The sequence below is a fragment of the Barbus barbus genome, assembly GCF_936440315.1.
Source record: "Barbus barbus genome assembly, chromosome: 12".
NCBI classification, from domain to species: Eukaryota; Metazoa; Chordata; class Actinopteri; order Cypriniformes; family Cyprinidae; genus Barbus; species Barbus barbus.
This window is the reverse complement of record NC_136740.1, coordinates 31,361,432-31,375,946: the sequence shown is the minus strand read 5'-3', so window position 1 is coordinate 31,375,946 and position 14,515 is coordinate 31,361,432. Positions and strand designations below refer to the sequence as shown.

Below are 14,515 nucleotides of genomic sequence, written 5' to 3'. Positions count from 1 at the left end.
ATAAATGCAAATTTATTTAAAATGTTAAAAAAGAAAAGAAAAAATGTTACATTGTTATGCAGCACAGTGCGTATTCATTAAATGCACAGATAAAAGCAAGTTAAAAATTGGGAGTTTAGTATTTCATGCATTAAATTAAGATATGAAAATGTTCTGGATATTTGCCTTCAGTGTAAAACTCTTAAAATGTGCTGAACTCTCACATGCATTCATAGACAGCTCTCATTTGCATTTGGCTTTGCATGGCCTTGTGGTCACTAGGTAACAGTTAAAATCTTCCACCCCTGACAACTTCCATGTTCTGTAGTTGCATTGTATTCACATTGTTTGAACTTTTCCGTATCAAGTTACAGTCAAACAATTGTTCACACTTTTTAGAAGTTTTAAATCCCCTTTCATGATTGAGTTTCCTATTAAAAAATTTATTTTTTGCGTTGTTTTGTTTATATGCGCTTTAAAAAAATAGTGTAATGGTCAAATGAAGTGTGAAAAAGCGCGTTCACATTTCAGTTTCGAGTCGCATATTTATTCTGTTTAATATTCATGAGCTATTTGACGCCAAGTGCAGCGTGATTATTTAATATTCATGAGCTGCCGCTCGCCATTGGAAGGTTCCTGAGCGTGACGTACGCATGACATAATTAATATTCAACAGGAACGCTTTCGCAGTAGTGGTTTGTATTTTATTCGGCTCAAGTCAGATGCGCGTCTGCCGTGGGAAGATGTTTCATCCTATTTTTGGCGAATAATTAATATTGTAAGGATTTGATATGGTACGTGAGATATGTTAGCGTTAAAATAGGATATTAAGACAGGATAATGGCTTTGCTGCTGTATAGTGGACTATGAAGGAGATGAAGAACTGTATCAACAGATCCATATGATCAACAGCAGATGACTTTCAGAGAAAACTGCTGGAAGCTGTTCAATGACGAATGTAAGTGGCTTTTTATTCATGCTTGTGTGGAAAATTTATTGTGTGTACATTGTATTAAGTGTGGTGTTATTAAAAGTTAAATAAAGTAGCAGTGGTTTTATTCTGAGTAAAAAAGGTAATAGTTAACGTGGTTATTCATAAGACAAGAGTTCCTGGTGCACTGGTTTTGTGTAAGTTACTCATTATTACTCTGTTTTCACTAATGTTTGAGTCCCTCAGAGCTTCTTCGGGTTACATTTATGATGATGACATTTGCAACACATTAAATCTGTTCATGTGCTTTACAAACACAAAATGTTGACTTTTGAAGCTTGAAGACAGAACAAGGGAAATCTGAGGATTATTTAGGGTTTATAAAAGTCTTTAAAAATCTGGGCTTTTTGGGAATTGTGGTTGCTAGGGTGTTGCAAAAAGTGTTGTTTTAATATTATAGCACTGAATATTATTTTAGTATTTATTTATATTTGGAGCTTTATTTTATATATGTTTTGTTTTAGTTTTATACACTGAACAAAATTATAAACGCAACACTTTTGTTTTTGCCCCCATTTTCATGAGCTGAACTCAAAGATCTAAGACTTTTATGTACACTCAAATATTGTTCACAAATCTGTCTAAATCTGTGTTAGTGAGCACTTCTCCTTTGCCGAGATAATCCATCCACCTCACAGGTGTGGCATATCAAGATGCTGATTAGACAGCATGATTATTGCACAGGTGTGCCTTAGGCTGGACACAATAAAAGGCCAATCTAAAATGTGCAGTTTTATCACACAGCACAATGCCACAGATGTCGCAAGTTTTGAGGGAGCGTGCAATTAGCATGCTGACTGCAGGAATGTCCACCAGAGCTGTTGCCCGTGAATTGAATGTTCATTTCTCTACCATAAGCCGTCTCCAAAGGCGTTTCAGAGAATTTGGCAGTACATCCAACCGGCCTCACAACCGCAGACCACATGTAACCACACCAGCCCAGGACCTCCACATCTAGCATCTTCACCTCCAAGATCGTCTGAGACCAGCCACCAGGACAGCTCCTGCAACAATCGGTTTGCATAGCCAAAGAATTTCTGCACAAACTGTCAGAAACAGTCTCAGGGCAGCTCATCTGCATGCTCGTCGTCCTCATCGGGGTCTCGACCTGACTGCAGTTTGTCGTCGTAACCGACTTGAGTAGGCAAATGCTCACATTCGATGGCGTCTGGCACTGTACAGCAGGCGCACAGATGGCACTAGGGACGGGGGGGACATGACCCCCCCAGATTCATAGTGACCCGATCCGTCCATGCTCACTGTCTCTACGAAAGGCAACATCAGTATATGGACGATAAATCAGGGTTTCTGCTATGTACATTAACCTAAGTAGTGGTGGCCAGGCCACATGCGCTAAGCCATTTTTTAAAAACGCTTTTGACCGCAGTGTCTGACCGAGTCCCAAAACACGTGTAGCCAATCAGCAGTAAGGGGGCGTGTCTTGTACTGATAGAGAGAAGAGAGCGCTCTATTTGAGTGCACAGGAGTCAGGACGTATATTAGCAGATCGACTATAGATAGAGAGAGATGGCAGATAAAAAAAAAAGAGGAAAATATCATAGAAACAAAACATTAAAAAGAAGGGTTACGATCAGGCAAGAGGTAGGACCAGCGTAAATATAGATCGTAGCAGCTTTCCAGCGGTGGAGAGAAACTCAAGGATTTTTTTTAGTTTCACTTTAACTTTCGAGATTCGCAATCGCTCATACTCTGTTTACACTATGGAGCAGCAGTACTAAGCCAGTACTATGAAGCTAGACCCCCCCCCCCCCCCGACAACTGGACTGCTGACAGCTTGGTCCCCTCCTAGTTAAAAAATCCCATCTGCGCCCCTGCTGTACAGGGTAGATGGCAGACAGCGTGTATGGCGTCGTGTGGGTGAATGGTTTGCTGATGTCAATGTTGTGGATTGAGTGGCCCATGGTGGCGGTGGGGTTATGGTATGGGCAGGCTTATGTTATGGACAACGAACACAGGTGCATTTTATTGATGGCATTTTGAATGCACAGAGATCCTGAGGCCCATTGTTGTGCCATTCATCCACGACCATCACCTCATGTTGCAGCATGATAATGCACGGCCCCATGTTGCAAGGATCTGTACACAATTCCTGGAAGCTGAAAACATCCCAGTTCTTGGATGGCCAGTATACTCACCGGACATGTCACCCATTGAGCATGTTTGGGATGCTCTGGATCGGCGTATACAACAGCGTGTTCCAGCTCCTGCCAATATCCAGCAACTTCGCACAGCCATTGAAGAGGAGTGGACAACCTGATCAACTATGCGAAGGAGATGTGTTGCACTGCGTGAGGAAAATGGTGGTCACACCAGATACTGACTGGTTTTCGGAAAAAATGGGGGCAAAAACAAAAGTGTTGCGTTTATAATTTTGTTCAGTGTAGTTTTAGTTATTTCGTTATATGCTCAATATTCTTGTTAGTTTTTTATTATTTATTTTTGGCGTTTTGCTTTTATTATGATGTAGAGCTGACAGGAAGTGGGGGGGGGGGGGTTCGAACTCGAGACATTCTTATTAGTTTTTTTTATATTTCTATTTAACTTTAAATTTTATTTATTGCTGTTTTAGTCATTTTAGTACTTCAACTTATTTATTTCAGTTTGTTATCAAGGCAACATTACATTTCCTTAAGTTCTGTTCCGGCAACATTTTTTTTTTAAGTTTTTGATAGAATATTTTTATTTGATTTCAGCATTATTTCAGCTACCGAATATAATTTTAAATGGTTTGATTTCTTCTATTGTCCTCATTTGTGCAAAGCGCACACATTAGGATTGGTGATGAATGAGAAAAGGCAAGTGAGTTTGTTTTGAGTTTGTATTGTGCATTTTCCAGCAGCCACGCCACTAGTTTCAGTTTCGCTTTAAATATTTAGGCTGGGCGTTTATAATATATGTTTATAGTGAATGCCACTATAATTTGTGTTTGTTTTTTACTTATGTTTTCGTTCTTTTTTCTATTCCGAACACTGCTAAATTTACAGGATTGTTTGTGGAGTGTAGGGAATATAAATACATGTTTCTAATGTTTGTAAACGTTTTGTTTATTTTACATTATTTCTGAATGAAATGATAAAATGTGTCTTATACATTAATTGATTTACACACTGATGCAACTTAAGAAGCGATGAAAGCCCAAGCCATTACATTACTTGTGTAATGTGTACTATAATGTACACCTGTGTACACTGTGTTTCAGATGAGCTTGTATGTTTGGGATCATGAGCAGATACTTTCTTTCTCCAAACTTTAGCCTTTCCATCACTTTGGTCCATAAAACCTTGTCCCAGAATTTTTGAGGCTCGTCTCCTATTCTTCTTGCTAATGATTGGTTTGCATCTTCTGGTGTAGCCTCTGTACTTGTGTTCATGAAGTCTTCTGCGAACAGTAGATTGTGATTCCTTCACTCCTGCCCTCTGGAGGTTGTTGCTGATGTCACTAACAGTTGTTTTAGGGTCTTTCTTTACAGCGGTCACAATGTTTCTGTCGTCAACTGCTGATGTTTTCCTTGATCTACCTGTTTGAGGTGTTACTTAGTACACCAGTGGTTGTGTATCAGTTGTGAAATCAGATCCAGATGAAAATACCTGTAAATAAAAGCTGAAATGTTAATCTCTCATCTCATATTCATCTTTTGATGTCAGAAGAAAATATGAGGGACAAATCGATTGATTTATGACCCCCCAGGTGTCACATTGACAGCTTTGACCTCCTGTTCCTGTTTTCTTGATGTCTGTTTCTTGATGTTTATGACACCCTGTTTATGGCAGTGGCCATATTGTGATCAGGATGTGGTTCATTTTGTTTTACCATGTGTTATGAAGTGTCACAATGATCTCAGATGGGTTGTTCCGTCAAATGTTCTTGTTGTTTCACACCTTTGAATAAGAACTAGAATGAATGAGCTGAGAGCCATTGAGTTCTTTTGTTTTGTGATGAAAACTTTTCCAAACATTTGTCCCTATGGCTATCAATGGATGCTCAATAGATTAAAATGGCAAACAATTATCCAAGTCAGCAACTATATAATCCATCTATGCTTCTGCAAAAGTGCCCGGACATGTTCTTTTTAGACCCTATGAGATACGGTACATTTTCCACTTGTGGAGGCAAATGAAGAAACAAAATAGTTAATAGTCCTATCTGTGGGGTATGTTTTTGTGTATTTGGATTGTAATGTGTTACCCTGATTGGTAGTATCAAACATGTATTGTGAAATTGGTCATTATCTAAACTTTTCACATGAATGTCCTAACTAGTCTAAAAGCATCCTTTCTTCATCTGTCTCCTTCCTGACTTTCTGGGTCTGTACAACAGTGTTTATGTTCCTCAAACACGTCTAAGATCTATGGGTGACAATGCTTTCTCTTTCTTTGGAAGTCTCTGCCTCTAGAACTTAGGGGAGTTCAGAATTATGATGGTTTTAAAGTTCAGCTTAAGACATATTTTTTTAAACTTGCATTTGTTTATTGATTTTTTTTTTTGCATTTGATTACATTGTGTTCAGCGCTTTGAGAAGCTGCTTTTAAAGGCACTTTATAAAATAAAGTTTATTATTATTATTATTAAAAGGGATTTTATAAGATAAGAGGCCGAATGCTTTACAGTGTCAATTATTTTTCGAACTTATAAGTAAACCAAAGATGGAATAGGCCTACTAAGAGAAAATACTATTTCAGTCTTTCTACTTCAGAATTTCTCGCTTAATTTAATGTGTTATTTGCTGTTTCTTTGTAAATCTTATGTGAAATTCACTAGCCGTTTGTTTCAAAGTAAATCCTAGTGTAGGAGTTGCATTTAGACGTTTTGGTCTCAGGTTGGGGCTTTTGGAGAGAAACTGTAACTCAAGGGCAGGAGGCTACTGACAGCAGCAGCTTTGTCAAGCAAACATAATGATGTCAGGCAGAGTCTTTTAAAATGTTTCATTGTTCTGGTTGAAGAGACTCGAAGCACAATGATTTAGCCTTTCATGCATCGATTACAGAACAGTTCTGTTTGTTTTTTTTCAAATGTGACCCTGGAGCACAAAAGCAGTCATGAGTAACACTGGTATATTTGTAGCAATAGCCAACAATACACTGTATGGGTCAAAATTATAAATTTTTCTTTTATGCCAAAAATCATTAGGATATTAAGATCATGTTCCATGGAGATATTTTGTAAATTTCCTACCGTAAATATATCAAAACTTCATTTTTGATTAGTAATATGCATTGCAAAGAACTTGGACAACTTAAAGGCGATTTTCTGAATATTTTGCTTCTTTTTTTTTTTGCACCCTCAGATTCCAGATTTTCAAATAGTTGTATCTCAGTCAAATATTGTCCTGTCCTAACAAACCATGCATACAATTAAATTAAATTCAAGTTTATTTGTATAGCGCTTTTCGCGATGCAAATCATTGCAAAGCAGCTTTATAGAAAATTAAAGTTTCTACATTATATTTAGTAATAGCTTATCAGTGGTATCTCAAGTTGATGTCCATATGGCAGAAATGTACGGTAAAAATCAAGCAGTTAGTTAATGTCATGTAATCAAACAGACGGTGAACACTATTAACAGCAATGATTATATGTCGCAATCAAACTTCTAGCAAACATCAATGGAAAGCTTATTTATTCAGCTTTCAGATGATGCATAAATCTCAATTTCCAAAAATTGACACTTATGACTGGTTTTGTGGTCCAGGGTCAGATATGATCTAGCTGTATTGATGAAGAGCGTTTGCTCACCGGCAGACCTCAAGTGGTGAAAGTTGGCCAGTTCACCTCAAACTCCATCACCCTGAACATAGGAGCCCCACAGGGCTGTGTCCTGAGTCCCCTGCTCTACTCTCTCTACACGCATGACTGCGTGTCCTCTCACAGCTCCACATCTATTATCAAATTCGCTGATGATACTGTGGTTCTGGGCCTCATCTCCAACAATGATGAGACCGCATACTTGGATGAGGTAGAGAGTCTCCCATAATGGTGCCAGGACAACTGTCTCTCTCTGAATGTGAGCAAAACTAAAGAGCTGATCATGGACTTTAGGAAGAGACAGCAGTGGCCCTACACTCCTCTCAGGATCAGTGGGACCCCTGTGGAGAGGGTGAGCAGCTTCAAGTACCTCGGTGTAAACATCTCCGAGAACCTGACTTGGACTACACACATCCAAACACAGGTCAAGAAAGCCAGGCAAAGACTATCTGCGACAGCTGAGGAAATTCAGGGTCTCACCAGCAATCCTGAAAACTTTCTATTCAGGGACCATAGAAAGTGTATTGACTCAGTGCATCTCAGTGTGGTATGGAAACAGCTCCAATCAGGACTGCAAAGCACTACAGAGAGTTGTGCGCTTAGCTGAGCGCATCTCAGGGTCTGCTCTCCCCTCTCTGCAGGACATCTACCTCAAACGCTGCAAAAATAGAGCTGTTAAAATCATCAAGGACTCTAATCACCCTGGTAACCGATTATTCACTTTGCTTCCATCTGGTAAGCGCTTCTGTAGCCTGATGGCAAAAACTGAGAGACTTAGGAGGAGCTTCTTCCCCCAGGCCATCAGGCTCCTAAACTCTAACTCTGTGTCATAACATCACTTCACTCCATGTAAATATCACCATATCTATAAGCTATTCATAATTTTTTTTCTACCTCATACTGCTGCTATTTAAATACCCTGTACAACTTTTTTGCACATTCCTCTTTATTACTATTTAAGTCAACAACACTGACCTGCACATTTATATTTATATTTTTTATCTTTTATTTTATTCTTTTATTTTTCTACTTTTCTTTTTCTTAATATTTGTATTCTATATAATTGCACTGTCCTTGGAGCGGACCTGACCTACATTTCACTGCTGGTTATACTCTGTTTAATTGTGTATGTGACGAATAAAAGTCTTGAATCTTGTTTGTGTGTGTTTGCAGCTGAACTGCTTCGGGCGGCACCGCAGACAGACAGCTCCGCAGAGCGCCGGCAGTAGAAATGAGCTGTTTTCTCTGCCGCTTCACTCCAGGATCAACGGCTGGTCTCTGCCTCTGCACAGCTTCCAGCTCCTCGCCTGGCTCGTCTACAGCTTCATGGCCATCGTCGGCTTCGGCATCTACGTGCCTCTTCTGCCGGCGCCGTGGAGCTTTGCAGCGTACGCCGTATCCTTTACAAACAATCCACAAAAACAGAAACGTTTCATGGAAGTGATTCTGATCACAAAACACACTGTAAAACATCATGTGATCATGGTGTCCAATTTTCTTCCATTAACTCTTCAAAATAATTTAACCAGTATCAACATTATTTTTTTATTCATTATTTTATTAATCACGATTAATCATTTGACTGCACTAAATATAATATAATATATAATACAATAATACAGCAGTTTCATTCCATTTCAATTATATTTTAAGATTATTAATATACTATTGTAATATTCATTAATATTTTGAGTTTTAAAATTTTCAGTTTTAGTTTACAGCCAGTTAAATCCACATTGCATTGCCAAAATAACGAGGGTTTCCCAAACAAAGTCTGTGCAAACAGATGCAAAAAAACTGAATGTACAAAGATAATAAATAGATAATATTTCTGTTGCATTGTCTCGGCCGATTGCATGCAGACCCAAACATAGGCGAACAAGATGAGTTTATCCAAGTCATGAACAAATGACTCTTATTTTTAAGTGAATCAGTAAAGAAGACATTTGAGCAAACAGGCCTCTTCAGACAGCAGCGTGAGCTCAATTACAGGCTGATGTCAGCAGCGTGTGTTTGTGCAGATAATTGGAGGATGCAGTCAGACAGACAGCTGAGATCTGAATCAGTGTGGTGTTTGTTTGCACTGTTGTTGAACCTTCACACTTCAGGTCTAGTTGATCGGCACAGCGTTTGTTCTGCATTTGGTGACTCACGTGACGGCGGTGACGATCGACCCCGCAGATCTGAGCGTTCAGAGGAGGAAGGCTTACTCCAGCCCTATGCCTGTGTTTGACAACACCAAACATCAGCACGTCATCCACAATCTGCACTGCACACTGTGTGAGGTGGACGTGTACGTACCGAAACCCATCGAGAAACAATAGAATTGGAATCTGCTTCCTTTTAATTCATGAGTGTCAACTGAAATGACAGGAAGTGGAATATTTCTGTATTAGCTGAGATGGCATGTCTAGATATATTTCCACCCTTACTTTCAACTATAATATAAACTACATTTGCATTCAATTTCAGCATTATTTTAGTATTATTTATATACTATTACAGTATTCATATTTTTATAATATAATATACACTTACAGGAGCTTCATTCTATTTCAGTATTAATTATATACTAATGTAGTATGTATTAATATTGTGTTAACAATCTTTTATTTTTATATTTTTAATTTCATTGCAATTTGTTTAAAACTGTCAACGTTTTAGTAATGCTTTTAATATGCTTTTGTCATTTTTATTCTTTTTAAATATTTCTATTTATTTTTATTTCTATTTATTATTCTAGTAATTGTAGTACTTCAGTTTAAACTTATTTCAGTTAGTAGCCCAATCAACATTTCAAATGTTTGTTTAATTGTTCATTGATTATTACAGACGTTTCATTCCATTTCAGTGTTAGTATTTTTATGTACTATTGTAGTAATTATTTATATTTTGAATTATCATTTATTTTTATATTTTCAGTGTTCATTTTAATTTGTTTAAGAGCAATTCTTGTCATTTTTTATATTTCTGTTTAGCTTTTTTTAATTTCAATTTTAGTCATTTTAGTGACAATGTAGTAGTTAGTAGACAAGACAGCATTTATACGTTTTTTTTAAGGCATTTATAAGTTTTATCATACAGTATATTATATCTCAGCTTTATTTTATTTACAAAAACAATAGTTTTAGTTAACAATGTTCCATTTTAGATTTATTTTCTGAAATTGCAATTCATAATCTTGTTTTCTACCTCAATTCAAATTTAGAAATTCTCAGTTTATTTGTGAATGTGATACAGCTCTGATATATAAATGTCTTTTGTCCAGATAGACGTCCAAACGGTTTGCTTTAGTGAATAATCAGCATCTCCCTTCACAGCGGACCTAAAGCCAAACACTGCAGCACCTGCAACAAATGCATCGCAGACTTCGACCATCACTGCAAATGGCTGAACAACTGTGTGGGAGGAAGGAACTACTGGTGAGCAGACGTGCCATTTGATAACACAAATGTAGAAGCAGCATTTGCATATGTTTGCTTCGTTAAAGATGTTTGACAGTGGCTGAGAGGTTTCCTATAGGAAACATTGTATTTTTTTCCCCAGGTTCTTTTTCATAACCATTTCCTCTGCTGTTATTGGGATGATCCTCCTCATTCTTGTGGTCTTGTTTGTCTTCATTGAGCACTATGTGAATCCCGCTGTCCTGCGCACCGCGCCGCAGTTTCAGAGTAAGACCTGCCGTGTCTCCGGACTCAATTCCAGTTCATCAACCCATGAAATTAATACTTGCATTCATCAAGGATGCATTGAATTCATCAAAAGTGACAGTAAAGACATTAATAATGTCTATATTTCAAACAAATGCTATTCTTTTAAACTTTCTATTCATTTTTAAATCCTGAAAAATCAAATGTATCACGATTTCCACAAAAATATTGTGCAGCACACCTGTTTTCAACACTGATAATAATCAGAAATCAGCAAATCAGTGTATTAGAATGATTTCTGAAGGATCATGTGACACTGAAACTGGAGTAATACGAATATGCATCACAGAAATCAGTTACTTTTTAACATATATATTTACATAGAAAACAGTTATTATTATTTTTAAAATATTTTGACTGTATTTGGATCAAATAAATGTAGCTTTGGTGAACAGAAGAGACTACTTTCAAAAACATTTTTAAAAATCTTACCGACCCTTACCTAATCTTACTAAAATGTTATTATATGTTGTTAAAAGTATCAAAATTAAGCAAATTTATGCTTAAAAACGAATAAATCGGGTCTATTTTTCTTGCACCAAATATCAAATATTCCAATTCTGGGTTTAGTATTATTTATATATTGTTATAAACTATTAATATTTTGAATTAGCTTTTAGTAATTTTGTTATGTGCTTTTGTAATTTTTAATAGTTTTCTTATATTTCTGTTTTGCTTTAAATTTGTTTATATTTATTGTAAATACAATAAACAAGAAATCTGCTATTGGTTTAGTTTATTTTTCTTACCCATTGGCAGATACTTTTCCCGTTTTAAACATAAACTCACTTAATATTTTCAGAAATCAAGTCTAAATATCTACAGTCATTTTGCTTTTCAAGTAAATGTATCTTGTTTAGATGTTTAATAGACTGCAATAGTGAGCAAGTAATGGTTTTTTTGCAGTGAATGGCTCTAATTTCTCATTTTGTCATGGGTAATTTCTCTGGCAGCTGTGAAAGGCAATGGCACGTGGCTGGTTTTCCTGCCGGCGGCTCCTTTAGAGACGAGCTCCATCGGTCTGCTGGCGCTGGCCTTCATCACCGTCCTGCTGGCTCTGGCTGCTCTCCTGCTGCTCTGCCACTTACTGTGCTTCCACATTTACTTATGTGAGTTTGAGCCCTGTGTTACCCCGTTTTAAAGGCAGACACCAGCTTCTGTTCACTCTGTGTCGTGTCTCAGTGTCTCAGGGCATCAGCACTTACGAGTACATCATCAGGAAGCGTCAGTCGCCGAATCCTAAAGAGAAAGAGCAGGTTCCTCCGGCGCTGCCGTCTAACGGAGCCACCGCACAGGTACAGACAATACAAAAACTATAAAGACAAATCATGCAATGCAACTTCAACAATAAACTAAATAACTCCTTTGCATAGGGATAAAACAAATATTTAGCATTAAACTTTATGCAAAATATACAGCATGGATTACTTTTCAGTTCAGGTGTGGCCTAAAGCTAATCTTAGGAAGTTTACCCAAGCTAAAAGCTCATTCAGAATATTAATAAATGCTATAATAGCTCATTTATTAATAAATCATGGCTTTGAAATGGTATGTATTATTAAAAGCTCTATACAAATAAACAATTAATTTAAATTGAACTGAATTAAATAATACTAAAATAACAAAAAAATAACTTCTTTGCATGGGGAAAAAATGTTTTGTATTCAAATTGATGCTAAATAAAAAATTATTATAATTGTTTTATTATTGAATTAATTGTAGGATGTTTAACTAAGCTAAAAGCTAATTAATAATTTATTTTAATAAATGCTATAATAGTTAAATTATTAATAAATCAACTTATTATTTATTAACAATTACAAAGTAGATTTAATATTTTATAATAATTCATAATTATAATATTTGAAACATGCATTTTCTGTATAGCTGCTTTGAAACCATACGTATCATCAAAATAAGTGTTAAATGTTTAAATAATGCTAAAAAAAACACTATAACAGATATAAAAGAAAATAAATAAAAAATCATTCAATACAAATACAACAAAACACTAAATAATTAATGGAGAAAAAAATATTTTGTATTAAAATTCATGCTAAATACAATTTCAAGGCATTTGTTCTCGGTTCAGGTGTAGCCACAAGTTTAACCAAGCTACAAGGTCATTCAGAATATGAATAAATATTGATATAAAGAATAATGCAATGCAAATTCAACAAAACGCTAAATAACTGATGCAAAATATGGTTTCATCACAGATGGTGTAGCTTTTTCTTCTCAGTTCAAGTGTGGCCAAAAGTTCAAGATGTTCAATCATCTCATCTCATGGGATAAGAAAGGAAGTTGTCGACTCTTTTTATGCTTTGATTCAGATCAAAACAAGGTCCCACCCATCAACATCATGCACATTTGCACAGACTTCAGCTACTTCTGTGTTTTCTCTTCCTCCCAGAGTCTCGGGCCGCTGGGGTCACCGGTGAACTGTGACTCTCCGCTCTCCAGCAGGTCTTGGTAAGCTTTAAGACAGATAGGTAATGGGTAGATCTTTTCTTAGGCAATCACTTCAGATGTTCTGCTGCTTTTTTCCTAGTACTTTTAAACTGGATGACAGAGGACAAACATCCGCTGGACTGCCAGAACCCATCTGTGCTGAGGTAATTAGACCAGCTACCCGCTTCAAAACATGGCGAGCTGCCTATAAAGGCATCAGAGATGAAGCAACTTATGCAGCATAATCAGCACTGAATCAGTATTGCTATTGTTAACCAAAAACTAAAGGCAAATCAAATATGAATATTAGATGAAATAAAAAAACTTAAGTGAAAATTTGAAATTTTGCCTTGGCAACTAAATGAAGTAGAATTAAAACTAAAAAACTAAAATTAACCCTATAGAAACCTTTTCAGTAATTGAAGTAAAGCTACAAATAAAATATAAATATGCAAAATAATAATTGTGAAAACATTTAGCATTTGCAACTAACTGAAAAAATGTTTAAGTACTAAAACTAAAGCTGAAATAGAAAAATAATGTTTTAATAAATTAATGAAAATGAATAAATTAATGAAAATAAATGAATAAATAATAGAAATATATATATATAAAAACAATACAAATAACAAAAAGACATAACAAAACACTAAAACCTAAAATAAAATTAAATATAAATTATATAAATAAAAGCTAGTGCAAAATATTATTAATAAATGACTTCTAATATTATTAATACATTTTTAAACTTGTACTATTATTAATAAATGTTTTTGTTTGCATAATATATCTGTGTGTTCTGTGTATATTTATTACTGTATATATATATAAATACACACATACAGTATATAGTTTGAAAATATTTACATTTTAATATTTATTTACATGTCTATATTTATATTCATATAATTTATATTATAAATAAATATATTTAATATATAAACATAACATATTTTTCTGAAATATATACATGTGTGTGTCTTATAATATATACGTAATAAATATATACAGTACACACACATATATTATGTCAACAAAAACATTTATTTTGGATGTGATTAATCACAATTAATAGTTTGACAGCACTACTATTTTATTAATAAATTAACTTATTATTTATTATTTATAATATTTATTCAGTTTACCATTGATGCAGTGTTATTTTAGTATCAATAATATATGTCAATAATAATTTTATTAACTGAATGGGCGACACTTTAAGTTAAGTTAAATAACACAAAATAAACAATATTACAAAAACATTTTCCAAAATGTACAAACATAATTCACAACAATCATAAAAATACACACTCCAGCTATTACTTCAGTTTTTTTAACAATACAACCACAATTTATTAATACTGAGTCATATAATTGTTTATCACCTTATTTTTTATACATTTTCTTAAATTGGCAAAGTGAATTACATACTTTTAGTTCCTTATCACATTTATTCCATAGATTTACCCCTTATTTTACAGATAAGCACCTACTTTTTGCATTATTTCTTGCCCTTACTTTTTTGAACATACAATCCTCTTAAATTATAGTGACTTTCTCTTATTTTGAACAGCCTCGGAATACAATTTGGAAGTAAATTATTATAAACTTTGTACATTAAC

The 14,515-nt window shown here is 35.2% G+C and overlaps 2 protein-coding genes across 2 annotated transcripts in view; one reads left to right on the top strand and one right to left on the bottom strand.

The window, feature by feature from the left end:
* The window catches only part of ifnlr1 (interferon lambda receptor 1), a 676,379-nt gene that overhangs the window by 402,264 nt on the left and 259,600 nt on the right, over nt 1–14,515 (bottom strand). The gene's annotated exons all lie outside the window — the stretch shown is intronic.
* Nucleotides 735–14,515, top strand: part of LOC306877598 (palmitoyltransferase ZDHHC11-like) — a 16,075-nt gene continuing 2,294 nt past the window's right edge. The window contains exons 1-9 of the mRNA XM_079429453.1: nt 735–937; nt 7,906–8,127; nt 8,847–9,025; nt 10,053–10,154; nt 10,279–10,403; nt 11,396–11,551; nt 11,625–11,737; nt 12,856–12,914; nt 12,994–13,057. Coding sequence (XP_079285579.1) covers nt 929–937; nt 7,906–8,127; nt 8,847–9,025; nt 10,053–10,154; nt 10,279–10,403; nt 11,396–11,551; nt 11,625–11,737; nt 12,856–12,914; nt 12,994–13,057 — 1,029 coding nt within the window. The 5' untranslated portion in view covers nt 735–928. The remainder of the gene's footprint in view (nt 938–7,905; nt 8,128–8,846; nt 9,026–10,052; nt 10,155–10,278; nt 10,404–11,395; nt 11,552–11,624; nt 11,738–12,855; nt 12,915–12,993; nt 13,058–14,515) is intronic.